This window comes from Botryllus schlosseri, chromosome 6, assembly GCF_051294905.1.
Source record: "Botryllus schlosseri isolate E-star chromosome 6, Bs_hap1, whole genome shotgun sequence".
In the NCBI taxonomy this organism is placed as follows: domain Eukaryota; kingdom Metazoa; phylum Chordata; class Ascidiacea; order Stolidobranchia; family Styelidae; genus Botryllus; species Botryllus schlosseri.
In genome coordinates this window covers 23,126,641-23,154,511 of record NC_137241.1, presented here as the reverse complement: position 1 = coordinate 23,154,511, position 27,871 = coordinate 23,126,641, and the positions used below count along the sequence as shown (strand labels likewise).

Sequence of the window (27,871 nt, the reverse complement as noted above, 5' to 3'; positions counted from 1 at the left end):
TGAGCAAAAGACTACTCCAAGTCATCTCGACACCTTCCACTCTTTTCATGATATCGCAATCTTGTGGTGATTTGATGAAAATTTTAATAAAATGATGATGATATTTCGACCTCAACTGACCGATCCAACAACTTTGTAGATTCATTCAATGATATATATAATTTATTTATTCTTTAATTTCATTTTCATCGATTAAAAACATCAGAAGAAGACCCTGTGTTGTGCCTGATGTTTAGATGAAAACGAACGAGTGCATGGCTTTCTTTATTGATATCAATTGAGTAGCATATTCATATTGAAATGAGCCCGAATATCGTCAGGGGTAATCGTCAGCAACTAATAGAGTATGTAAAAGAAACAATCGTATCACAAAATATTGACATCCAGTAGAATCTTCAGATGAATAATATATATAATATGCATGCAATGAATTCAGAGGTGGACACTGGGCAGTATCCATCTCTTTTCTAAGTAGGCCTATTCAAGTAGATTGATCTACGTGCGCTAATTACTCAAGTCGTAATGTTTTATGTTTATGTTACGTATAGTTACCGGATATTTGCTCTTCCTTTTCTATCGTTTTTTTTTTAAATGAAACAACTTTCTTTGTAGCTTTGCCGCATCGATTTAAAGAGAAATCTTGCACTTGCATCTATTTTTGTGCCACTGTGAGTCACATCGCATATGTCGATTCAGCACCCAACGTACACTGTTCAAATCTCGACGACACCAGTAGGCTACTAAATGTACCTTTAAAATAATGTCAAGCAAATTCAGAAATAGCTTCCGTTGCCGAAGGACGCCGTTGCTAGTGCACGACAAATCTTATTGAACGAAGCAAATAATTGATACATTTTAAGAGACTTAAATAATAATTAGGCCTCTTTTGCGCACAGCCTCGTGTCACTAGCGCTTCAGTTTCAATTTTATAAGAAATATTTCAACGAAAGTCTTTCTCCCAAATGAGATTTCAAATTAAGAGTTTATTCGGTTTTCGACATATCATTCATCAGATTAGACACCAAGCAAATCGTCTCAGCACCCATAGAAACCCACTTCATCAGTTAGCTATAAATCTAACCCACACACTTACTCCATTTTGACTCGAATAATCCTTTTGTCATGCACATTATACACATTTTATTGTTGTCACGATACAGACCATTGAGCATATTCGAAACTTCAAATAAACCTAAATCAGAAAAAGCAATGTGATAAATATCTCAAGGTCGGCATGATAATCTTCCAGTGTGACGAATACTCCATATTTCATGGGGCGTTGTTCTTGCGTTCTCGAAAAGGAAATCCAAGTCTAATTTTATTAGTTTACAGGCATACAATGAAAAAATGCGATAAACCGGGTAACCTTTGTATCCCAGTTCACAAATACTGCAATTTACGACTTGGTGGATTTTTAGCTATCAAAAAGTGTTAGTTCATGTGAAATCCTATGTATATACGGAAGGGTTAAACATCATGTTGCCATAGAAAAGATACAAAAACGTTATGGAGGGAAATGGATGGTTTCCCAACTTTAAGAACATTGACGAATCGCTTGTTCTTTCCGTGCTATGCTCTCATAGAGACCTTCCACTTTGGCAAGTAATTCTTCAAGCTCTGTACTTTTGTCTCGAAGGCTCCTCTCTTGATCATCGAACTGTTGGTCCAACCCTGAAAATATAAATACTTTAAATACAAGAGTGTAACTAACATTAATTGGCGACGCAGAAGAATACGAAACAATGACTGAACATGAACAATGCTGCACGTCTGCCCCTAAAAGCAATGAAAAATTCGAGGCTGATTGTGGGGGTTCCAGGGCCCCGAGCGAAATAAAATTTATATTTTGGTAATCAGTACAGCGGCAGCTTTCGATTGATACCCGTTTTATAAAATTTAATGCTCGGCAAGTCGGTCAAAAATCACCGTCAAATCGCCTTCAGCCAAATGGAAAGTGTAACGTAGACCAATTTCACTGATCCGTGAGATTTGCTTGTGTCGACACCATATAGGACACTATGCTATCAGTAACGCCAGTGTAGTATCCATGACATTTCCGGGATAGCATTGAGGGGTGGTGCAAGATTCAGAAAGCCTTAACAGGTTATTTCTGCACATTCTTTGTCCAGCGGCATATGAACAATTGTATATCACACACTCCCGGTATACATATACGCAGATCATGTGTATGTATATCGTGTGTCGTAGTACATGCCACAAAAAGATTGTCAACAAAAATACATAACTTCTAATTCCTATTCCGGCACCGCAAGACGATCCTTACACACTACTAACCTTCCAAATCCCTCAAGTTGTTCTTTATCCTTGTTTGTAGTGTAGTTGCGTTGTCTTTTAAGTCGCGTAGCCTGTCGACCTGAGCTTTCTTGCTCTCTATAGTAGCGGTGGCGTCGGCTGTGGTCCGAGCTTCGTTTGCCAACGACTAAAAATAAATTACGACCGGTTAGCGTCACATTATTTTCTGCCATGAAGTGATTGCTATTACGTCTTTAGCGGCCGTTGCAATCTGCTCCGCCATTCTCGCCTCCTCGATGGCCTCTTCCGCCTTCACTTTGTTGTCCACGATCGTTCGCTCAATCGTCTGTAGCTTTTGGTCCATGGCTGCAATGTCGTCCGTCACGTTATCCACACCCTCGAGGATGCCATTCACCGCATCTACGATCTAGAGACGGAATCCCATTTTAGAGTGACGAACAGATAGAGAGAGATATTTGGTCAACTGACGATAGAAAACAAACATGCAAATTTGTGGTATGAAACAATGGTTTCTCGGTATCCACCGGTGTCGTTGACATGATCATAACGATATTTGTGTCAACTGCAACCACAGCAGCCTGCTCAATTCTTCATTATACGGTAGGGCTGTTCAAAAATAACTTTTTTTCCCGGATTCCAGCCATTCACTGATTAAATTGTCAGGTTACCCTAAAAAACGCTGCACACCAAATTTGGTTCGATTCTAACAAGTATAGAACTCCGCAGATCCAATTAAAATTTTTAATTTATTATGGAAAATTGAAAAATAAAATTTTCCAAATTTTTCTGCCAACCCCATGAAATTGTTGAGCTATCTTCAAAGATGTTGCAAAACAAATTTGAGTCAATTCAGACCAGAAGAAGCGGAGTTATGTGAGTTTTTCGATGATATTCCTCGGATTATCCTTGATCGGTGGATAATCCGCCATTTATCAACGAAAAACACACATAACTCCGCTTCTACTGGTCGGAATTGACTCAAATTTGTTTTGCAACGTCTTTGAAGAGAGCTCAACAATTTCATGGGGTTGACAGAAAAATTTGGAAATTTTTTTTTTCAATTTTCCATAATAAAATAAAAATTTTAATTGAATCTGCGGAGTCCTATACTTGTTAGAATCGAACCAAATTTGGTGTCCAACGTTTTTTAGGGTAACCTGACAATTTAATCCGTGAATGGCTGGAATCTGTGAAAAAAAGTGATTTTTGAACAGCCCTATTATACGGTCATAAAGTGATATATTAACTTCAAGAAATTTATGTAATACAGTTTACGTAACACGTGCTTACCTCATTGATGGTTGAGCGCGCAGCGTCGAGTTGGATGTCTGCCTGGTCACTCGCGGTTTTCGCCAATGCCGATGCGTTTTCTGCTTCCTCGAGGGCGTTTCGGACCGCCTTCACGTCGCCAGAGATGGCAGCCGCCTTTGCTCTGGGTGTACAGGCAACATTAAATGGTTGCTATCGACAGAGATCAAAAACTAAGCAGACCTAAAAATTATGAGAACTATGAACTGTGGTACTATGACAGATAGGTTTTTCTTCGTCACGCAAGAAACAAGAAAATTAGATAAAAATATAGACGAGACGACAGGGGGTCACGAGGCTTTTAGAGTCAGTCATCACCCGCAAGCGTATCTAGTCCAAATAGCTCACTACATAGACTAGCTAGACATATATATTGAAGCCACTCAAGAACACACAGCAGCCGTTCGGAATATATACAATAAGAAAACAATGTAACAGTGCGTTCAGGAAATGATGTAGAAAAAGTGAATAATAAATAAATATGATGCTATCAAGATGGACAAAAAACTAAGCGTAGCAAAAACCTATGATTAGCCTAACAGCGAAATTTATAAATTGTAATTGTAATTGTCACCAAGTCCTAATCCCGGCCTCAATGCCAGAATAAGACAGAATAAGAATTACAAGTCAAAAATACGGACAAATCGTGTAAACAGGGTTGCCCCTGCCCTCCTCGTTTTAAAAGGTGTGCATTTCTAAAATTCGTGCCTACTTGCCACAATATTATCGGCAATGAACTCGTGATTAGGACTAGCGATTTTTATTAGGATGGCCTTTTGAGTGACCAATTTAATAATCTTGCGGTTTGTTTGGCTGTCCTTAGTGTATTATTAATATCTATGGCAACCCTGGGAAAAATAGTTTCACATCTCCCTTCAAACTGAGGACAAATTTCAGAAATATGGCCAGTATGGCAACCCTGAATGAGACCGGTAAGACTTACTGCGCCTTCTTTGCGTTTTCCAGCAAGACAGTGGCCCGGTCCAGATCGTCTTGCGTTTCCTCGAGGATGCTGTCGACCTCCGGTAACGAATTGACGAGCGTCTTGATGGAATCGACGCGTGCGTCTATTTCGCTACGGTCCGCTTTCAGAGTCATGGCCAGAACTTGCCGGGCCAGCGTTTCGATCTCTTCAGGTTTGGCTCGGTCCTCTGAAAAAGCGGTCGTAAAATGCGGCTGTTTTCCCCTAACTGGCCAATGCCCGATAGGATTACCCGTCAGAAATTCTTTGATCTGACGGATCAAGTCGCGAATGACTTGGTTACGAGCCTTGACTTCGGCTTCCACGTCGTCGGCCTGTTTCCTGGCTTCCTCAGCAACGTCTTTCGCCTCCTTCGCTCTGACTTTGGTGTCCTGAGTGCAGAACCGTGAATTAGAACAGTGGGCAAAGGGAAATAACATTTCGTATATAATGAAGTCAGCAAACGAACGCGTCGCAGCTTTCCAACAATCACCCACTCTTAAATTCCCACACCATTTCAACGCCAGAAACCTGAATCGTAACCGCCAACAGCTTCCAATATCTCCAGCAAAATTAACGGCACTTATATTTATCGTATTACCAAACATTTTCAACAAAGATACTCTTGGAGATGCAGAACTTTCTTTAACATACAACTGAATAATATACCCAGATTGAAATAAACCCAGTATTCGTCAGCAAATAGTTGGCAACTGAAAAGAACTCTGCATTTCAACGGTTATATCACCAAATATGACATCACAGCCATCTGTTTGTCTAGTCTAGATTACTCGAATTTTATATTCCAGTGACGCCATATTTACTGCTACGACTGTTGATATGTACTAGTTGCTGACGATTAGCACCAACACGCGTCAGTCGAAAATATTCGTTTTATTTTCACCAAGCATCGTCAGGATCTTAGCCGGGGGGTGGGGGAAGTTAGGGGGTCAAACCACCCACTTTGAAACACGAAGCCCCGTCCTTTTACAGTTCCAATTCAATAAGTCGTTTTATCAATGTTGTGCGCAGCCAATTAGCAAGATTCGTCTGTGCATAATGTAACGAGCGCGCGATCGTCCGCTGAGATGATCGCGAAATTAGGTCATTGATTGCCGTGCACTCCGCAGTCCGCAATCTTCGCTGGCATGATTTATCACATCTCAACAAGCCTACTTCCGCTGGCTTGAAGAATTGCATCTGCATTGGCCTGGTGCGCACGATATCATCGCCGGCCAACACAATCGTATCTGCAATGGGCCTAGTACGAAAGATATCATCGCTGGCCTAACTAAAAACTATCGCGTTCCAGGCCTAGCATGCCTGGCTTCTATCTCTCGACGGCCTGCAGACAATGCCGTTAAGTGTATGATGATTAGCGAGTGTGATCAAAGAGTGACATCGCGAAACTGAATGACATCGAATGTCCGCAAACATGTGCGTGCGCACAAGCGGAATTGATTTCCGCTAATACTTGAACACAACTTCCAGAAGATACGTGCCAAGGCTTGAGTTATAAAAGATGAGAAAGGTTTGAACCACCTCAAATCGGTGCCATTACAGAACAGATTCCACAACTTCCGGACATTTTGACTTGTGCAAATCGTCGCAGAGGCTACGTAATACGCGTTGATGAGGATATATTTAATTGTTTACGAGATATCAGGGACTCGCTAATGGACAGCACTTCCGGACTCGTAGGCAAGCTTATCATATGAGTAAGTTCGTCAACACCAAGGAGACTGTATAATCGTCATTTACGCATATACTTGACTCGAATGAATTGATGCTATATTAGTAAACTCGAAAAAAATCGAAACCCTCCCTTTTATTTCAATCCCCACCCTTATTTGTCGGCTGAGCATCGTCATAAGTTTACTCTCAGTAAAATCCTACAACCAACCTCAATCCTTGTCTGAAGTTCGCTGGCGTCGCTGGTCAGCGCGTCCAGTATTTCCTGAGTCTTTCTCGCACGCGACATGCCCTCTTCTGAAATGGTGACTGCGCCTTCGCAGCTCAGCCCGCCGCACTGACCGCATCCCGCCCCGCCGCAAGTTTCGTCACAGCCCTCGGTGGCCGCGCCGCAGATGTCCCTGTTCAGGTCCGCGAGCGACAGGGCGTCGACGCTGTCTTTGTTGGACTTCAAGTCCTGTTCGACTTGGGTTTGTTTGTCGGCGAACTCGATCAGTTTTTCGGCGAATTGCTGCTCCGTCTCTTGGCGTTTCTCCTCCGATTGCTTGATGAGAGAGCCGTCTTCGATGGTGGCGGCCTGGGCGGCCTTTTCAGCATTCATAGAACGGTCCGCAGCGTCTTCGACTTGCTTGTACGCGGCTGCGAAGGCAAGACATGGTTACACACGGTCAAACAAATCAACTCACTAGCGCTGCTTGTCAAAAAACGCGATTTTGATGACCATGACTGTTAGGAGTGACATCGGAAGTGGACACGTTTGAAATGACAAGACGCGTCTTCTTGACACACGTCACTACACATGGTCATCACAATTTCACTCACAGGAGAGTGCAAACTTATCCAAGAGCTACTTTCTACTTTACAGAATCACAGATTTAAAACTAAGTACATTAGTTAGTATTTATAAAAAACTTGTAAGTAGAAGTGCTGATAGCGAGAGGTCTAAACCACATTTCCCTTTAAAAGAATCAAATAAGTAAAAGTCAAGTTTCAGAAACTGTCGAGTAGGAATTGCAAACAGTCTAAAAACATCAAGTATGCTTGCACGTGCACTCCCCAAAAGTAGTAATACTGGTAGTAGTTCCTAGAGACGTTCAGCAAGAGGCGATGACTAACAAAGTAATTCTACTTTGTCGAAGTAATCAACTACAAGGCTACTTGCACAACTTGTCCACGTGGTCGTGATTTCAGACACTTCCGACTTCTACTTCAGTTTTGATTTTTTACGCAAAACTACAAACCTACTTTCTTACTTACTCGGAAATCGATCTATTTGTACTTGAGCGGAGTTTCATAACGATAGTTCTACTTCTAATTGAGTACCAACAATGACTGCTTTCAGAGCTTTGATTTTCTACTTCCACTTGAAATATTATGACATGTTTCGGAAATAGCCACTTCTCCTTGTCATGGAGTACCAAAGATTACTAGTTAGATCATCTCACCGGCCGGGGAAGCCTTGCTGATGTTCTTCCTCTCGTCCTTGAGCTCGTTCAGCTTCTCCTGCACCATCCTCAAGTTCTCCTCGCGACCGCCCAGCCATTCGTTGACGCGGTCGTCCTCCGCGCGTAACGCCTCCATGTCCTTCTCCAGCTTGCTCAGCCTGAGATTCTGCGCCGTCAGTCGGTCTCGCAGCCCGTCGATGGTGTCGCGGAAGTTGTCGCCAGCCGAATTCGCGTCGAGATTCGACAGGATATCGCGGATGTCTCGCAGCAGGGTTTCGATTTGCGCAAAGTCGTCTTCGTACGCGCCGGTGATGCCCGTCTCTTCGATGTCTTGCGCGCGCGATATGGCGGCATTCGTTCTCTCTGAAGTGGTTTCGTCAGATGAAGCGCGCAGTGATAAAACACAAAGCATATATTAAATGAATCAAATAAGGTCATTGCAAATACAATTTAGCGCAGGGTTGTAACCAAGTCACAAGGCTCCGAGTCACGAGTCAGTCTCACTTTTATAGTTTTGACTCGAGTCAAGTCGAGTCATTTTCAATCCACCACCGAGTCAAGTCCGAGTCCAAGTCAGCGATCGGAGGGTCAAGTCCGAGTTATGGTATTATGACTCGAGTCCGAGTCCAAGTCATTGTCTTTGACTGCTCAGTTTCCAGTTAAATTCTTGTTAATCTACTTTTTACAACTCTGTTTGGTGATATCGAATGGTTGGCATTCATGATATATATGTTTCCTCACTTTTAGCAGTTTCCGGTCGCATTTTCAGGTACCAGTACCAATAGACGAAATCCCAATAGCGTGGTAACTTTACTATTCTTCGAAATTACAATGAAATGTCGGTCTTGGCCATCTGTGTCTCGAGTCATATGACTTGGTTCGAGTCATGCGCAATGACACGAGTCCAAGTCGAGTCAATACACAGATTGACTCGAGTCGAGTCATTTCCGAATTTTCCAAGCGAGTCAAGTCGAGTCATTAGAAAATCGTGACTCGAGTTGAGTCATGACTTGAGTCATTACAATTACAACCCTGATTTAGAGGTATCTTGAGAGCAGAGAGTGAAAACATTGTTGTTAAACTAGCAAGAAGGTAATTTACGGAGCTCAGACAGTAAGTTATTCCATATATTGACACCGTTATAAGTGGCTGATTTTTCACAAGTCTGGTAGAGTAGCGTTGGTTCCCCGCTGTTGCCCCACCTTTCATTTCGTCCTACTGGTGAACAGTATGCAAAGTGACTTTGAGGGTAGACATGTTCAGAATTTGATCTATTCATAAGGATCAATAGACAAATTGGTCACATTCAGATGGGCTTGCAGCTGTTCTGCGGAAACATGTCATGAAATTTTACAAGATCAGTGAAACTGATAGCATCACTGGTTCATGTCGATCATTGCTTGAAAAATATCCAGCCGGAAAATTCGAACTTGTGGCACTTGGTATTTAGTAACGTATTCGGGTTTGGGTTAAGTTGGGATTAATGTTAGGGGTTATGATTGGGGTAGGTTGGGATTAGGATCGGGGGTCGCCAAGTGCTGAATTCATCGGTAAATCGATATCAAATATACCCAGACGTAAGAATAACAACGCACCTTTGAGGTCTGCGATGATCTTATCCCAATTGTCGAAGCATTCTCCGCACGGTTCGCAAGCCGGAATCTGTCCCGTGAAGCCACGCTCGCATCTGTCACAATACCGTCCGCCGATGCCCTCGGCACAGACGCATTCGCCGGTAGACCGGTCGCACTGAAGGTCAGCCGATCCCAACGGGTCGCAGTTGCATTCTGACGCCGAAATAAAATTGTTTGTGAATGCACTGCTGCTACAACAGTGTCATCGTACCTTGTCAGGTACGGCTACCGTTTGAAAATTTAGTCCGAGGACAAGTGGGCGTGATTCGCAATGAAATTGGTTATGAGTAGGGCGATTTTTTTAACATGTCAAAATAAGTCAAAATTTTGACAAAATTGTAGCGTTAGGTCAAAAGTTGTAAAAATTGTTTACGAAGTCAAAATTTTTTCGAAACCAGCATTTCGTTCGTATAGGAGACGTTTGCGCTGTCGGTGAACTGATCATTTGACATTTTACAGCTTGTAGCCTACTGATAGGCCCACCGTTGTAGACGGCTCATTATCTGCTCATTGTGAATCATAAACGGTCAAATGAAACAAATAGGTTGACATGGTGTTATGCTCAACGCACCGCAATATCCTAACTGAAGTATGACTGCGTGGGCATTGGTTCTTACATCAAGAAGAGCATGATGAGAAGTTGTGATGTAGAAAACATTGTCAGAATGAAGCAACACGGTGTGTCACGAGCAGTGTTAAAATAAAGTTTTTTCATGTAAAAATCTGTCAGTCTTCGATTCCATTTTACACATTTCGAGAATATGAACTTTATGTAAAGTTCTGTTTTTCTATCGGCCATGATTGACTTTGTAACAATGTGAGAAACATAAACATGGCCAAGATATCGCTGAAAAATTGAAAATTTTGGATTTTCTATAAATTTGAAAAATAAACATAATCTACTTTGACTCCACCGCGATGATTTGCAGTCCGACGACGCATTTATAGATCATTACCTTGACACGCGATGTTCGGATTACCCCAAAACCCATCGGCGCAATCACTGCACGTTCTTCCACCAAATCCATCTTTGCACACGCATTGGCCGGTATACTGAAACAGCAACAGAGATTGAAAACAATAAACCTGACGGTCAACGACATGAAGAGGTGGTCAGTAACGAGGAACTTCTACTTTTTCAAAGAAAGTTTTACTCAAGTGGCTGTATTTTTAGATTACTTCCACTTCTACTGGAACAATTTTCTGAACAAAATCACTTACTTCTCGCACTACGGATTAGTAGAAAGTCGTTTGCACGAAATAGTCACTAACTGTAGTACTGCAGTACTGCATCACGCAGTTTTGAGAGCAGCCACCACCGGTTAACTGCCTAAAATATGCAAACCCTCGACCAAATCTTCTTTTCGTGACTCGAGTAATTTCACATTATTCATTTTCTACTCACAATTGAACTAGTTCCTTTCTCTTGGAGACAGCTATTTCTACATGTAATGAAGTAGAAATTTATGGCGTTACAAATCACGGTCAACAAACCTCATTACAGGCAGCGCCTACAGAATTCAACGGGTGACAGTCGCACTGAACGCAGCCGTTCTCGTCCGTGGCACGGAAATGGTTGGGCAGACAGCTTTCGCAGCGGCGTCCTGTCATGTTGGGCAAGCACGGGCATTGACCGGTCTGCATGTCGCAGTGACAGCCGTTAAAATCACATTCTGCCGGGTCAGTGCCGTCGAAGTCACAATCGCAAGCTAGGAAGAGGATTAGGCTTCACATTAAACATTGATAAATACTAAATATTGATCAATATTAATAAAATTTCAATTCAATTTAATGATAGAAATTTCAATATAATTCGATAATTATTCAATTTCTAATTTAACTCAGTACTACTAATATGTTTTACGTTGAATCCATTATATCAATGACTCGTACATCTGCAGCTTCGTGCGATTGCGCTTCCGTAGTAATAGTCCTTGCACACTTCACAGTGTGGGCCAGCGGTATCGTACAAACATCCAGTGCATTCGCCAGTAGCTGCATCGCAAGCATTTGCGTCGGCAGTGTCGATGTTCCTGTTGCAGTCACACGCAATGCATTGACCACCATACTCGTGCGGATTGCCGTAATGTCCAGGAGCACATTGATTGCAAGTCTCTCCTATTAAATGTAAAGAAATATTTATGTTTTACAGAAAAGTTTGAATTAACCTTAGATTCACCTGTGTACTGTGGGGCGCAATCGCAAATCACTTGCTTCGCATTGACTAATGGGTTGTATGTTTCGCTGCATGTCGCCGCAAATTGCCTTCCGCTGTCTGGGCCACCTGGGCACATGCACGGTTTGCACTGGTCTTGACTTCCAAGGGTTGGATCTCCGTAATAGCCGTCCTCGCACCTGAAACCGAATGATGTCACTGGTAAGAATGTTTAACTCGGAAGACTTTTTGAGTCATTCTTATCACTAAAGGGATTCACATGATTTAAAAGTTAATTCGGTAGAGTAAAGTATGATGTAACGATCATAATTACAGACTACGAAATTCACTATGCAGCAACGGCAGCATCAAACTTTCAAGCATACGGTAACAGAACAGCAACGCAAGTACACGATAGCTGTTGATAAGATGCATGTGATAAGTCTTCGAGATTAAATATATGTATTCTGCCAATGGATGTTGCGATGAAAGCTATCTTCAAGTTCTTCACTACGAACCAGCTATTCGAGAGTGTTTAAATATTTGCAGACCATATTTAATACTTGTTGGTACTATCAATAAAGCTAAGAAAGGTAGGTCTACATACACTAGTCAAGTCATGAACTGCAGATCAGAAATTTTATATCAATCTTGATAAGCACTCGGAGATTGGTAATTTTATGAACATTGGTAGCGGCGAAAAGCCAAAAATGTGCAATGTCTACTTAGAACAGCTGCTAAATCCATTTCTTGGGGAAGATATAACTTTACGGACAGTCCAACAATAATATTAATCCATCCAGAGAGGTAAAAATGATATCAGTAAAGGTTCAGCCAAGTCTAACATTATAAAATCACAGCGACACTGAACGGAAACAAAACTTCGTTAATCGTTACCTATCACAGTTGTCCCCGATAGTGTGTTCCTGACAATTGATGCAGACGCCCGTGTCAGGGTCGCAAGTCTGCGTGTGGCCGTTACAATTACATTGTCGGCACTCGGGATAAGAGAAGAAACCCTGCTTGCATCGATCGCACTGTTGGCCGCCGATGCCCTCGTTGAGACACGTGCACTGTCCGGTCGTGGTGTCGCAATGCTGAACATCTGGCAGCCGTGCACCCGAGCTGTTACAGTCGCAAGCTGAAATTGCGAAATAATATCAGAGAAGGTTTCATGCGTTGGAAAGTTGACGCGTTACGTTTGCATCCATCTGGTCCGAGATTGAAAGTACCCGGCACACACTGATCGCATCTTCGGCCCATTACGTTCGGCTTGCAAACACACTGCCCCCCGCTCTTGTCGCAAATCGAACTGACGCTGCCTTGCGGATCGCAATCGCAATCTAAATTCATAAGTAAAGGAATGCCAACACTTGAAGATGCGTGGATCATCGTAAAAGTACGATACCTAAAGCTCCGTCGTGTAATATGGCATTCATGGATAGGACTAGTCCGGCGCAAATATCCTTTTGCGGTCGTTTCGGCAGCTGCATCGCGTGATCCTCGCAATTTAATTCGTCAAACTCGCGAGATCTTTCGACGCCTTCGACGGAGCCGTGAAACATGCTGATACCCGAGTAGTTGGCTACCAATACAAGCTGGAAATCGAAACGTATAAAAGATGTAAATTCGTTCAGTACAGTCAACAATGTCGCTATGATATCCATAGAAAACATGAGATAACGGCAACCACACATCAACATACTGTAACGAAAGAGGTTTTCGTTATTGAATTGTATGATACATGAATATAATTACTGTCCGACTGCCATACTAGGAGTCATGTCTTGGATATGAAAGACAGAACTAGTAGAGCCACAGTCATTGTCAGTGACAGAATGGTATTGTCAGGTAAATTGATATCGCCGGTTAGGACAACGAGTTACCTGATCACCTCGACCTTTTATATCAAGTGGATTCGGTTTTGATTCACTCAAAACATGTAATACTTAGAGGAGTTCACAGTATTCATTGTTGGTGATCAAATAGAAGTAAAGTAAGAAATTTCTACAATCGATTTTCAACTAACAAAGGCTCAGTTTTGCCTAAAAACTGAAAACTGTGAAGTAGAAATGGACGTAATCTAAAAATCATGACCATTTGAATTGGTAGTGCATGTAGGCAAAACATACTTGAGTAGACTACCGTACTCTGGAAAAATAGAAGTACTTTATTACTGAGATTCAGACCACCTCTGATAATACCCAATGAAAGACTTACCGAGTCAATACCGATGCTTTCCATGCCATCAGGAAATTCAAACCTCACGATATAATCGTACTCCATCTCCAAGCAGTGTGATCCTGAAATCGATATCGTTGACAATACTCCTATATAGTTAATTTATCTTTTCTAAAACAAGTTTACCTAAATTTTCGAAGGAAGTAGGGTGACCGCGTAATGACGCGGTCCATTCGTCATCTCCTGGTTTGGTGTTATCGCACGGTGACCCGGCCGGTATGTTCCCTGCGTTCGGTCTGATAATGGATACGGATATATTGTCCAAAGTACTTTCGGTCTAAAAAGTACAACGATATCTATGTGATCAAGTTCTGTGAGACTTTATGACTGGACAACGTGGATATTTACGTAAGGCACATATCGGAGAATGAAATCATAGTCCATGGACGCCGGAAGTCCGGATACGGTGAATTCGATGACGCCTTTGCCGTGAACTAACTGGAACCCGTAACCTGTCCACATCATCGGCGGGTTGTAGGGCTGATTGTATCGGCTTGTGAACTGCGAAATAGAGAGATTATGGAAAAAGGTTCACACCAACACTGGTTATAGGTTAGGGTAGGGAAAGGGGCCTCTGCTGCATTCGAATTTTTCAGTTGTTTATTGTGATGCAATCTGTACTTACTGTGTCAAAACTGATGTGACATCCCATGATCGTTGAAAAAAAAATACGAATATTGTACTGCCTTTCCCACATTTTCTTCTACAGAACTGCATTTTGCTTGTTGTTACAATGAGAGGGGAACAATTTGCTATTTTGAAGACTTCACAAAATGACATCAAGTGGAAGCAGAAAGCGAAGATTTGAAGTACTCGAGTGGAATAAAAGGCATCCACTTCACTAACACAAAATGACTGATGCCACTACAAATTTGTACTATTTTTTAAATTAGATCAAGTTAGGGGTCATTTCATCCGGTCTTTATGACAATTTCATTCGCGCAACATATCCCAAAATTACTTTCTATTTTACAGAACCCAAAATCTGAAAAGTTAGTAGAACTAGGTGGAAGTGGAAGTAGCGATAAACAATTGTAACCATTCAAGTACTTGGAAACTGACTACCTCTGGTTACAATAACAGCAAACATGCTCAAATTATTTGCAAATATAAACATCACATGTTTTGCACTCAAATCACGATTCAACACACTTCATTGCCATCAGCATCCTCAGCCTCGAACACGTAGTGATCCAAATGTGGTACGAAGTATCCGTCCTCTGCGATGTTGCATTGTCTGCCCGTCATGTGGGGACGGCAATTGCATTGTCCCGTTGTTTGATCACAATCGTTGTCGTAAGCGCCACCGACGTCGCAAGCGCACAAGCTGCAGCCATTGCTGTCAGCACTGAGTCCCCAGGTTTGGGGCTGAAATTGAAACGAATAGAGTATGGATTCAATACCAGATATTAAATTGGACTCACTTTGCACTGGTCGCATCTTCTGCCGGTGGTATGACGCTTGCAAATACACTGTCCTGTGTTGGCGTCGCACTGGTTCGTCCCTTCCAGTGTCCCGAGCTGATCGCAATCGCAAGCTAAAATACAGATTATAACGATGTTGTGCTTGGAACGAAAGGAACACAAGTAAGCTGACATTCTCCACTTGTTGGCCGTGAGTTGTATTGAATCAGTGAATCACTGTCATGCATCAAGACTGAACACTGAACAGACTTCCTAATGACTCGCAGTGGTCATTCAGCTATAAAGTACTAATGATCAATTCTGCACATTAGGGATGCATTACATACATTGTATGATTTTCAAACCAACAAACACCAGTCTTGTGTTTTTAAGCATTATCTGTCATCAGTATTAAGCATTAGTCATACATTCTTATATGGTGTGTTTCAAGTTGTGACATAAGAAGTATATAAGCTCTTTGCATTTCTCCCATAGCATTCCTTGATTTTTATCAGGCCTCACAACATCAAAATAATTGCAAAGGGTCCCACAAACACAATTTTTTTTAAAACAGTCTGGGAAACGCTGCGTCAGATGGAAGTCATGTTACAGAAAGAACTAAAGGACGACATTATACTGTGACGCAACATCAAATGATTGTTGAAAATCTGAATTTTAAGGAGCCATGAGCACCTATCTTGCTCCAGAGGTCAAAAGGTCTATATTAGGGGTCGGCAATATAGACTATAGAGTAAATCTAATCCTATGTTTAACATTAGCTATAGAACACAAGATCTTACCGGTACAGCCTTCGTCATTGCTTTCCTGTAAATTGTAATACCCAGCTCTGCAACGATCACACCGTTCGCCCTCCACGTATCTCTTGCATCTGCACTGACCAGCGATCATGCCAAGTTCGGAATCAGTACGACTATCGCAAAGCCCGCCATTGAGCGATCCGGAAACCTCGCAATCACATTCTGCAAACGGAAACAACGCTCCCTGCATCACCCGAACTACACACTGAAAGACACTAAAACTTACGGGCGCACACGTACGGATCCCTGATGTCTCTTTCGGGATGGTGATAGAAGAACGGTTTGCAAAGCTCGCAGTTGCGGCCCATTGTGTTGTCGCGACAGTTGTCGCAGACTCCTCCGGAAGTTTGACCAGTCGCCTCCCAGACGGCAGCGTCGAAATGGCATGTGTCGGCATGATTGTTGCAGTTACATCCTGTGCGGATAAGTTTTACGCAAGCATGAAAGGCTATTCGGTCTTTGGTAGGAACTAGTTGGATGGAAGGCTTTTCACAGATTGGTCAATATTGTAAATATTAATATATAATCGTGTTTGAAGAGCAGAGATGGTCAAAGTAGTCAGTGTTTCTACTCAAGTACAAGTAGAAGTAACGTGCAGATAAGTTTTAAACAAGCATGAAAGGGTACTCGGTCTTTGGCAGGAACTAATTGTATGGAATGCTATTTTGCAGATTGGTCAATATTGTAAATATTAATATAAAATCATGGTTGAAGAGCAGAGATCGTCAATGTGGTCAGCGTTTCTACTCTAGTACAAGCAGAAGTAACACCATGGATATCTAATAAGTTAGAAGTAAAAAATAAAAGCTCAGAAAACTACCAAAGTAGTTTCTAAAATAGATCTGGTCGAGGGGTCCCATACGTCTGGGAGTTAACTGAAGGTGGCTTCTTTCGAAATTGAAAAATTTATCTTCGCGACTTACGCAAATGACTCTAATGCAGGGGTTCTCAACCGGGGGTCCGCGAAACCTCCAAATATGCAAAACGGTTGATTACTTAATTTGCATTTCTTTTTCATTAGATAAATAACGACGCATTTTCGCTTCACAACTGCTAAACTTCAGGACTCGCTCAAACAGAATTGCTGTGAAAGATAAAATATTCTACTGCACAAACTCATTTTAATTGCCAAATTGCCGATAACCTACTGACACAAACATTGTTGTTTGGACATGTCTTGTTGGATTTTTGGAAAAACAAGTGTATGCAAAGTTCATTTTCTCCTGTAATATACATAACCGCTATTCCAGAATAACTTCAAGATGTTAGATAGAAATGACTAGGCTGGACATCATATTGGTGCCATATCTGATGCGATCATACCCATAGGTGTCGTTGGAAGCGTTACGCATTATTATTACATTCGCCACCACCTATCTTTGTGGAAATGGATTTTCGGCACTCAATGATATCAAATCGACGGCGCGGATTTTCTGGACAAGGCCGCAGGATTCCAGAAATGCAGATATACAGAATTCGCTTTGGAATACTAAAAGTCTTCTCAATTTCTACATAAATAGTATGTTTTATTTTCAAGAGAGGTCATTTCGTTGCTGCTTAGTGTTTATCACTATCGTACAGTTGGTATTTGCACGATAATAGAGCTAAATTTTAACTTAAACTTGGGGGTCCGCGAAGACTAAGACGTTGAGAACCACTGCCCTAATGACACTGCGAACAAGTGCTTGGGAACATGTAGGCAGACACAATGATATCAAGCCTATTTAAAGCGGTTCTTATGACAGTTTTACTCGTAAAAGTTAAGCAAACTCTACAAAAAAGTACTTTCTACTTTTCCAAACTCACAGTGTATAATGTTAGTTATGTGACTTTTGCCCACAAATTGTAGCTAAGTAGAGATCTAAAACACCACCATTCAAGTACGGTAGTTAAAGTAAGCAAACTGAAAACCTACTTGAATGCTCCGAAAAACTAGAAGTAAATGCGGTATAGTTCAATATGAATATACTATTCAATTGTATATTAAAGTTCTGTGCCTCCAGGAAGTACTTTGTTACTGACCACCTCTGTTTGAGACGTTATATAGGTAGTGTGTTGGTCAAGACCAAGAAATACGCTCCTCGTTGCCCGGCATGTCGGTGATTATAGAACAAATCCGAAGCTATACGTGATCAATAAGTATAATCGCCGAAGATAATTTAATTAACGCTAGACAGGAAAGGTGCAATTATGTATGTGTTAGAAGCCTATGAAAGTATGTAGTACAAAGGACTCAAAGGCTGTGATATCAGAACCACACCTACTTATCGGCAGCGACTGCTAGAACCGCTGGAGGGGACAATAATTAATAAGCGGTTTGCTCGTGCGTCAGTCAGCGTGTGTAACAGTCTGTGTATGCAGGCTAATTGGAACAATCAATAAACGGCCTACTTTCTACCAAGCGCGATCGCCACGGAAAGCGTTGATGACACAGAACAATGGAGGTATCGTCACTCTTTCGACACTTCACGTCGAGACGACAGGCAGAAAGGCATTCGCGCTAGCTACAATCTGATATTTCTCTATGACGTAACATTCGCAATAACAGCAATGGTTTCCGCTCAAATGATTTCGTTTCCTTATTGCAGAAATGCTTGCGAAAGGAAGTATTTCGAGGTAATTAGGCAATAGGCATACTACTCAACAGTGCCCCGAACTCTACGGGCTTACGTCAAATAAAACTTACGTTTGCATTCGTTCGGCTGCGCGCGGTCGGCTGGTCTCCACGGATGGTCATGGTAGAACGGAAGACACTGATTGCAGTTTAATCCCTGCGTGTTATGTTGGCAGACACATTTCCCGTTCACCTACAGACAAGATTATATTTTTGTACCACGGCCTCGCTTGGGTGATTGCAAGCTGTTTCTGCAAATCGAGTGGATGAGCGTAGATTTTTATCTACAACTTTTTAACGGTGAATGGTGATTACACGCCTTCGAAACGAGTCTGAATTTTATATTGTGAATCAAAGAAATTACTCTAATCGCTACAGAAAAGACAAACCTACATTGTGCCAGTTCAAACAGTATAGTACTGAAAATATGCCGGTTTTTAATAGTCTAATTGAGCAGAACGTTTGGTAAGTACCATTGACACCCATTATCCGTCCTCCAGAAAACGGTGAGTTGATAAGCCTATACTTACAGCAAAGCGAAACCAGTGTCTGGTAAACGTCTATGTAAACGAAACGTCTGTGATGTGAGCGATATTTCAAAGCAAGCAAAGGATTAATTCTAGTAATCAGCAAGCAATTTGGCCATTGATAAAAATGAAGGAATTCATTTTTATCTCCACGAATCGACCACGAAGCCGATAAATATCTATTTAGTGAGATAGCGCCGCCTGAAAACAGATTACTACGGCTGGGCACAATAATTCGAGTACTCGAATCTGAATCGAGTAATAATCCTAATGATTCGAGTCGAGTAGTAAACGACATTTTTTTCGAGTACTGAAATCATACGCTTCTCGCCACTTCAAGATAATTTTTCAAATTTTCACTGTTGAAGCCATGAAACCTTGATTGGCGGTATCGTAGCATACGAAACAAATAGTACAAAGCTACGAAGGTTACTGGACGTGTGGACGTAGCACATTTCCAAAGTCATGAATATCCCACATAACATTGTCACCAAGTGGAATGAGATCGATATGGTTGAAAATATACCAAAGTATCATTTATGAGATGGAGAACATGCAATGTATTCTCTGTGGTGACATAAACGGTACATATTTGAACTTTGACGAATTACATCCTGTCATAACGGGCGATACTCGATTACTCGACTCGAAGCATATAACGCGATTCAGAATCGAATCACTCAGGTACTCGATTTTGCCCAGCCCCGCCACTTTAATAACATCAGAGGCACTAATCTCGCACGGGTATTGGGCAATGGACAATGGACATTGACACTTGTGCAATTTATGTGGCAGGTCTTCCACATTTGTGGCAGGTCTTCCACATTTTCTCTGATTCATTCATACTAATTACATCGTACGACATTGGTCGATTGGTATATCTATTCTGCATGCAATCAGTAGTGATAATTTGATTGATACAACGTACAATGGCGAAAAATCACAATCATCGGGTGCTCGTAAAAGCAAGTTTCGAACGATCGAAATACAATGAAAATTGCTTTGAACTTGGATTGTCAATCACAAGGTTAGGTCACGTAGTCAATCCTTTGTGACATCACATGTGCAGTGCGGAATCAACGGAAGTAGCTTATATATTTCCGCTATCACGTAATCAGGGTATCTACAGCAATCTATATAATCGTCACAAAGGAGAATCAATTACGCCTCTACGATACGGCACACAAAATTTGAACACTGATTGAAAGTTCGGTTAGCGTCAAGGCTGCTAATCACTCAAATTCGCCTACCTTTTCATGAAGTTCTTGCCAGTCCTCATAAAACGAGGCATGTTGTTAAGCAAATGTTGGTTCCAAAACCTTTACCCAGTAATTTTATCTCCCAACACCATATGCACAGACACATCCACCCACCAACTCTTATATACAATACACATAAACAAGGTCGTCTTCAATTTTATCATCCAGGGGCACGTCATTATTCAGACGCCAAAGCCAACCTCAGATTTTGTTTTGTGTGACAGCAGATATGATCACTTTGGATGCAACATGCACATTGCACATTTGCTCAGTCGCCGGCTTTTCACAGTAACAGCCTAACAAGCCTAAGAGCCCTATAGTCTATAATGCAGATTCCGTAGTTCGGGTCACCGTGCTCTGATTGGCAGGTATGAAGATTGAAGAATGCATTATGCATTACGTTTGATGTCAGATTTTACGCACTACCGTGAAATTCCATCATGCGGTGCGGCCTACAGAATCGAAACGGACGACTTACTTTTTGCTGTAAACGACGAGTCTATATAGCAAATTATAAAATACATATGTTAATGGAATAACTGACCAATATCCACATGCTTATGCGTCTTATAAATAGCCTAATAACAGAAATCGTAGTACCGTACTTCAATCAAGGATTTGATAGAAGTTATATACTTTGCTGCGTATAATGTAGTATTGTAGTAGATATTAGATTGTCTGTGCGCCACTATAGACAAATATGAGTTTGTGAGCAACTGTGAATAGTTCAATTGATCACTATATTGCGCTTGAAGTATTCTACTTTGTCTTTTGACGCTCTTTTCCTAATAACCGATGTACCACCAAAGCTACCCAAACAGTATAATACGTATACCTACGTTTTACCTCATATTATTATGTTTTACCTGAAAGAAGTCATTATTCAGCAGGTCAGGTCTCTCCAACGACGCGTCAATGGGGCGACATTCGTCTGCGTGGCCATAACAGAAACAATTACCCCTCACAATCAACTCGTAAAGGGCGTAGTAATATTTGTCTTTGATGTTTTTCCGCGTATCCAAAAGGTCATCGCCGAGAGTGTGCATCCGGGTGAAGTTAATTCTGTGTTAAAACTTCTGACTGTAAAATGGTCGATTTCGTGCAACTGCGCCGCGTACGCACCTCAGGTTCGTGATGGTCAGCAAGTCTTGGATTCTCAAGGAGTACGGGTCATCGAAAGGTATGAGCGAAGGCTCCAGAACTTTGTAGATCACTTCACCTTCGGTCGAGGGTTCGATCAAGGAATACCGGCTGTCGCAAATGACTTCGTCTATTTCACGGGGTGGAAACTGGAAGAGAATTTTCAGACCGACATTAATAAGTTATGCAGTAGATGACCGATATATTTCCATGCCATGATATACTGAGAACTTTTACACGGCATTTTGCTTATGTGTGATATCCCCATATGTGGTCAGTAACGAAGTACTTCTTTCCCGATTCCAAACTATGGCACCCTATTTGTTAGGTAAAACTAGACCTAGAACCCTTGCGCACATTTTACTTGCTAGGAAATCACTACTTAGACTTAGACTTTACTTCTCCTCTATTACTTGAGTATCAACGGCGGCTACTTTATTAATCTCTGGACATTACACAACGCGCAATATCACAGGGCAAAATCTGTACGACAGGGCGTTTAATGTTCATTGTTTAATCATGGCTTATGAAAAAATGACAGTAGTCTATAAGACGGATATGGAATGAGTTCATTATATCACAAAATTAATCAGCTGGAGTGTTTCGCGTTTATAGCCAACATCTTGACGATCATTATTGGTAGGGATACCATACGTCCTCTTTTAGGAGGATTTGTCCTCTTATTTCACAAAATTGAAAGTTTCCTCGGAGGACGCCTAAATGTCCTCTTTTTGGGGAATTCGTACTCATTTTTTTCAGAAAAAGTATTCAAATGCCATGAAAAAGTCGACTTCTATGCAGAATTGTAGAATAGTGGGTAAAGCGGGAGTCGATCAAAATGACGACCTTATTTTTTTAGTCAACACCACAAAAGTACCGTAAAAAACGGGTTTTTCGGGTATAGAGACAAATTGATGACCTCTTTTCCTTTTTCGGATCTCAAAATATGGACTTGGACACCCTATTATTGACAACAAATTCGATACATGGCGTGTATTTGGATGCCAGATCGGGTAAATTGTTAGCCATGCGCGAGAACCTTCATTTACCTGCGGGTATCCCGGGAAGTATTCATTGCAATCGTACGCGAAGTATCGGTATACTCTCCACGTCTTCCCGTAGTCGTTGGATCTCTCAATCAGCATCGCCGCCGGACGGAAGGTTTTGAAGGTCATGATCAAATGCGTGAAGTGAAATGCCGTCTCCAGATCCAGCCTAATCGAGACATCGTCGATGCCGTTTTCCGACTGCCACCAGGTTCCGAGACGCTCGCGAAAAGTCGTAATTACGTTCGCAACATCGTGATTTCTCGTGGGATCGCTCGCGTCGCACTTGAAGCACTTTTCCTCGTCTTTCAGGTGACTGAATGACAAATCCTTCTTTTTAATCACTGTGGGTTAGTTGCGACCGGTGTTTCTCTCGAGAGAACGGAACTATCAGAAATATATAGAGCTTTTTCGCACATATGGATTCCGATCTCGGCGGCAATTAGCCTACATAAAATTCCACGGCATGCATATCCATTATCCATCCAAGTTAAACGTCACTGCAAACTGCAGAAATTGAACGAAAAGCGACCTGATTATATCCGCAATTGGGGCAGTCGCGACATAGCTGGTGACATAGCTGGTGGATATTGTCTCCGTCATCTACTATCCGGGAGCTCATGGGACATATCACGACTGGTTAAGGAACCTAAGGTTCAAAATCTTACGCTTGCAGTGTTGAAAATAAGATTTGCCCAAGAAGCGATTTGTGTTAGTTAGTGGTTATGCGACTGTTAGCATATTATGTGGGTGGGGTCCTGCCAGAATATAAATTCGGCGGCTGCGAGGAGAATTTCAGAACAACGAAGCGCAATCTCAGATAAAATGTCACATAAAGAACAATCTGAGGGGGTACGCGTACATTGAACAACTGCACAGTGCACAGTGCACACTGCATACCGATCACGCAATTCGTATTAAAATAGACTTCATATCTTACGTCCCATCTGACAGATATTAAGGCGTGTAACTTAGCGCCAAAGCAAACATAGTCTTCTAAACATACCTGACTATACAATAGTTTTCTGGTCTCCGTTGACCACACGTAGAGGTGGCTGTTAAATTATCCTCTCTGCCAACGAGCAGGTCTCCTATGTCGGGATAGCACGACCCCCCGTCACAAGGACCAGGGGTTTGGTCAGCAAGTGTGTGTGTGAGTGCTGTTGAATACATGAACAAAATACAGACCGTTAAATAATCCGACAACACCGCGATTACAAGCTCCATAATTTTGCTGACGCGGAAAACCAAAATAGCAGTCGCTATATTCCACAAATATTTTACCTGCTAGAAGCACCAAAAGGCATAGTGATTTCCACATATTGCTTTCAGGACGATAGATATTTCGCGTATAGTTGCCTCGGCACTATCAACAATATATCTATGTAGGTAACTGATATCTCTGTATAATGGAGAATAACATGTATGATACTTCAATTTCAGCTGTTCAAATCCTGATATTAGCAAGCTATTCGCTACACTGACTCCAGATTTTAGCAACATCACATACCACTCGCATTTCACATAGACCAAAGCTTAACATTCCGACTCGGTAGGTTATCGGTATCTCCTTTTTCTTACGATCGCGGCGCGGCGTCTGACTCGTAGCCCTATTCATTTCCGCTGTTGTCTCGCTCTTGAAAGCCCGGTGTATAATTGGTACGGCAAGGTTCTTCGCAACACTGCTTTCGCAAAATTTCTACCAAATCTAGGGTATCTCGCCGCTTTTGAACTCGTGGATCAACTTGCTATTTGGGTTGACAATCAACAGCCGATCACTTCGCACAATGATCTCATCCGCCCAACGGCAACCTACTTCGTGGCTTAATTTAGGTTAAGTAAACTTCAGATTAACTTGTACGGATTGATCAGAAACAGCTTTGAGTTGATAATTTATGAGAAAAGTAAGCACAAAATATTCATTAGCATATTCCCTTCGTTCGTTTCTCGATAAACAACATGTGATTACGAACTTGCAATCGGCAGAAATCGCGCCAATGCCAAATCTAAGAGCCGTGTCTGCTGTCTACTGTGTATCGCAGTCAGATTCGTTTGAAAATATTCATGCCCTTAGCTCTTCACCTTCAACCAATGATGATGATGAACCAAGCTCTGGATAAATTTAATGGTGCACATCTAATTCATATACGAATCAACGTGATTGCTTGAAGGCAGTAATGAGTGAAATGACCGACGACCTTCTCTGAGAAGGGTTGGTGATGTCTGCGGTACTGTGAGCTGTTGGCACTATTTCTTCTCGAATCACCAACCCCACCCAGCGACGTACTTTTTACTGATGATCGGAACGACGCCATCTTACGCTTGCCTGCAGCCTTGCCGTTACTCATTTGTTATCGATACTTGGTCAAAGTCCGAAGTGTCGCGTGTTTCGTTGCTAATGCGGTCTCAGACTTGATGTGAATTTTTAACGCAAAGCTTTTATAGCTATTATGATATCTAGATAAGTTTTGTTTGGACATTGAAGCGCTTTTGAAATCGCCGTCTCCTTTCATAGTTCGGTACTGGTACAGCGTATATTTTCCGAAAACATTCCAATTTATTACCTCTACTCTCGCAGGCAATCAACTATCAGTTTATGCCGCATAAGCAAATATTGTAAATCAGCGGTTCTTTGCTTTGTTAATGATGAACAAGTAACCTTCGTGGTGGGAACAGTTGGTATGCGCCTATCTCTCCGTAGAATATTTCGCACTGCAAGACCTCAACGATTATTTCAATCCAAGTTGTTCAGGATGATTGGAATGGTAGCCGTTTATCTCATCCCAATTTCGATATGCTATCAGATTTCTGGAAGCATTTTCTTGTCTTTCGGATTGCTCTTTGCAATTTTGGCATTTGGGAGAACCAACTATGGCCGTATTGCAAGTATGACCTACAAAAGGGATTTTTGGGCATTGTATTGCTTGATAAAATTTAGACTGTACATGAGGAGAAACATTCGAAGAAACCGCACTGTTCCTATCATATTTGAAGATATTGTGACACAATACCCTAAAAAAGTAGCTCTCCAGTGGGAAAATGTCAAGTGGACCTTTCATGAGTTGGATGAGCACGCTAATGCAGTTGCTAATTACTTTTACAAGAAAGGATTGAGGCGTGGCGACAATGTAGCTATCTTTGTCTCTAGCAGACCTGAATTTGTGGCGCTATGGTTGGGTCTCTCAAAAATTGGAGTAGTTTCAGCTTTGGTTAACTTCAATCTACGGGATGACGCCCTTGCACACTGCATCAACATCGCAAAAGCACGAGTTGTCATTACTGGTGGCAGCCTTGTTGATGCCATTAAAAAGGTAAGAGAGAAGTTGGAAGGGGAATTGGATTACTATACCATATGTGAGGATGTCGATTCTGGACCCAATGACCAGAGCACCGTTCTCAATGATGCAATATGCTTAGACAGGATTCTGAAGGAAGGTAATTGCACGAGACCAGCCCAACCAAAAGATGCTGATTACTTCGATAGGCTCACTTACATATACACATCTGGCACTACAGGTCTACCAAAAGCTGCTGTTATCACACACAATCGATTCATCTACATGTGTACCATGCCCCATTACATTTTGAATTACAAAAAAGATGATATAATGTATTGTGCATTGCCCTTATATCATTCTAATGGTGGGATCGTTGGCCTGGGACAATGTCTTATTCATGGATTGACATTCAGCTTCCGCAGCAAATTTTCTGCTTCAAACTTTTGGAATGATTGCATCAAGTTCAATGCCACTGTCTTCCTCTATATTGGAGAGATATGCCGATACCTTCTCGCGCAACCCATCAAGGATACTGATAAACAGCACAGGGTACGATTAATATCAGGCAATGGGCTTCGCATGGAAATTTGGGAAGAATTCATAAATCGTTTCAACATCAAACAAGTGGGAGAGTTCTATGGAGCAACTGAAGGAAATGCCAACTTGATAAATGTAGATAGCAAACGTGGTAGCTGTGGTTTTGTTTCGCGCATTGCGCCATTTGCTTACCCTATCCGCCTTATGAGAGTTGATGAAAGCTGTGAGTTCATACGAGGACCGGATGGCTTATGCATGAAGTGTCAGCCTGGAGAGCAAGGGATGGTGATCGGAAAAATAATACAAGGAAGTCCAACACAAGGATATGTAGGTTATGCGGATGAATCGGCCTCCAACAGGAAGATTGTCACAGACGTCTTGGTTAAAGGAGATCAATATTTCATGTCTGGAGATATTTTAGAGATGGACGAATTGGGTTATATGTACTTTCGTGACCGGACAGGTGATACATTCCGTTGGAAAGGAGAGAATGTTTCTACTGCAGAGTGTGAAGCAAGAATTGCAAACGTATTTGATAGAAAGTTGACTGTAGCTGTCTATGGCGTGTCTGTACCACACACGGATGGTAAAGCTGGAATGGCCTGCATTGAAGATATCGATCAAAAAATGGTTGACCTCGATACCTTGTATAAGCAACTAGAATCTGCATTACCCAGCTATGCGAGGCCATTGTTCATTCGTTTGACGAAAGAGATTGAAGTCACAAGTACCCACAAAGTAAGGAAAGTTGATCTGACTAAGGAGGCATACAATGTAAACAAAGTCAATGATCCAATCTTCTTCTACGATGCTTCCAAGAGAAAATATGTTCCACTGGATGCCCAACTATATCAGATGATCGTTGATGGCACTGTACGGGTGTGATTCATAGTCATCAATGGTTGCTGTATTATTTTATCCTGTCATAAAACTATGCATTCAGGTTTAACCAGTGTGCGTAAATTAGTAGTGCTATTCATTCTCTGAGTTCTACTCGTTGTCACAACCCACTAATCACCAGTAATCCTAATCTAAATTCTAAACCGATTCTCAGATTTTATCACTTTGTTTTGAGCACCCTATAGTGTTGGTAAATGTGAACCGTGGTTGTTCAAGTGAATTCAACTAAAACTTGAAAACAATTTCCGCATATTCCCAGTGTTGTACTTTTGATGTGCGATGAACACTATCAAATGCGTGTTATTTCCTGTGCAGTTCATTCTGGAGTATTACTGTGATGGTATTTATTTGACGTCGTATTTGTGACTTTAAATTTTTAGGATAGTGACCGAGAAATTCTTGTTCACTCATCCCACCACAGTCGTAATCTCTGTCATTTTCACGACTGTTATACATGACAGCAGGGTAAACTGTATCTTGAATGGTATGTTCTGTGAAATATATTATGTGTTACAACTCTAAAACTGTGTTCAGTGGAGTGATTACTGCAATAAACTTGATTTACGTGATTTCTTCAAGGTTTGTCAGGTTACACAATGGCTTGAAATGAATGCCTATTCAAAACATTGTGCCGAGTAC

The 27,871-nt window shown here is 41.7% G+C and overlaps 2 protein-coding genes and 1 long non-coding RNA gene across 6 annotated transcripts; 2 read left to right on the top strand and 1 right to left on the bottom strand.

Annotated features, from left to right (window-relative positions):
- Positions 1–1,115: 1,115 nt before the first annotated feature.
- On the bottom strand, positions 1,116–23,927 carry LOC145441615 (laminin subunit beta-1-like). 4 transcript variants are annotated; one of them, XM_080319524.1, is made up of 31 exons: positions 23,802–23,927; positions 23,524–23,677; positions 22,521–22,833; positions 21,454–21,620; positions 21,198–21,393; positions 20,810–20,830; positions 20,323–20,346; positions 18,618–18,738; positions 16,158–16,346; positions 15,914–16,093; positions 15,135–15,247; positions 14,863–15,078; positions 14,059–14,211; positions 13,837–13,987; positions 13,690–13,772; positions 12,878–13,067; positions 12,669–12,812; positions 12,367–12,610; positions 11,494–11,669; positions 11,208–11,432; positions 10,809–11,023; positions 10,271–10,367; positions 9,276–9,467; positions 7,681–8,043; positions 6,447–6,874; positions 4,797–4,935; positions 4,526–4,733; positions 3,565–3,706; positions 2,504–2,680; positions 2,296–2,440; positions 1,116–1,671 (listed from the first exon to the last, which is right to left on the bottom strand). In XM_080319524.1, exons 1-31 carry the CDS (start codon positions 23,836–23,838, stop codon positions 1,535–1,537), a joined length of 5,340 nt encoding a protein of 1,779 aa, XP_080175650.1. In that variant the 5' UTR covers positions 23,839–23,927; the 3' UTR covers positions 1,116–1,534. The 4 variants fall into 4 exon arrangements, with proteins under 4 accessions (XP_080175650.1, XP_080175652.1, XP_080175651.1 ...); XM_080319526.1 differs by lacking the exon at positions 20,323–20,346; XM_080319525.1 differs by lacking the exon at positions 20,810–20,830.
- On the top strand, positions 11,561–12,470 carry LOC145441618 (uncharacterized). The gene is made up of 2 exons (XR_013915868.1): positions 11,561–11,691; positions 11,806–12,470. It is a non-coding gene; the product is annotated as an uncharacterized LOC145441618 (long non-coding RNA).
- A 1,138-nt stretch (positions 23,928–25,065) lies between the features above and the next one.
- LOC145441616 (long-chain fatty acid transport protein 4-like) lies at positions 25,066–27,801 on the top strand. The gene has a single exon (XM_080319528.1). It carries the CDS (start codon positions 25,199–25,201, stop codon positions 27,215–27,217), a length of 2,019 nt encoding a protein of 672 aa, XP_080175654.1. The 5' UTR covers positions 25,066–25,198; the 3' UTR covers positions 27,218–27,801.
- Positions 27,802–27,871: the final 70 nt, after the last annotated feature.

Excerpts from the sequence above, each read along its gene's own strand:
- LOC145441616 (XM_080319528.1), top strand. The coding sequence starts at position 25,199 with ATGCGCCTATCTCTCCGTAGAATATTTCGCACTGCAAGACCTCAACGA.
- LOC145441615 (XM_080319524.1), bottom strand. The coding sequence starts at position 23,838 with ATGTGGAAATCACTATGCCTTTTGGTGCTTCTAGCAG. Across the intron at positions 16,347-18,617 it reads GCAGCCGAACGAATGCAAAC|GATGTAACTGCAACAATCAT; the intron begins GTAAGTTTTATT and ends TTATCCGCACAG. Across the intron at positions 11,433-11,493 it reads TTGCGCCCCACAGTACACAG|GAGAGACTTGCAATCAATGT; the intron begins GTGAATCTAAGG and ends TACATTTAATAG.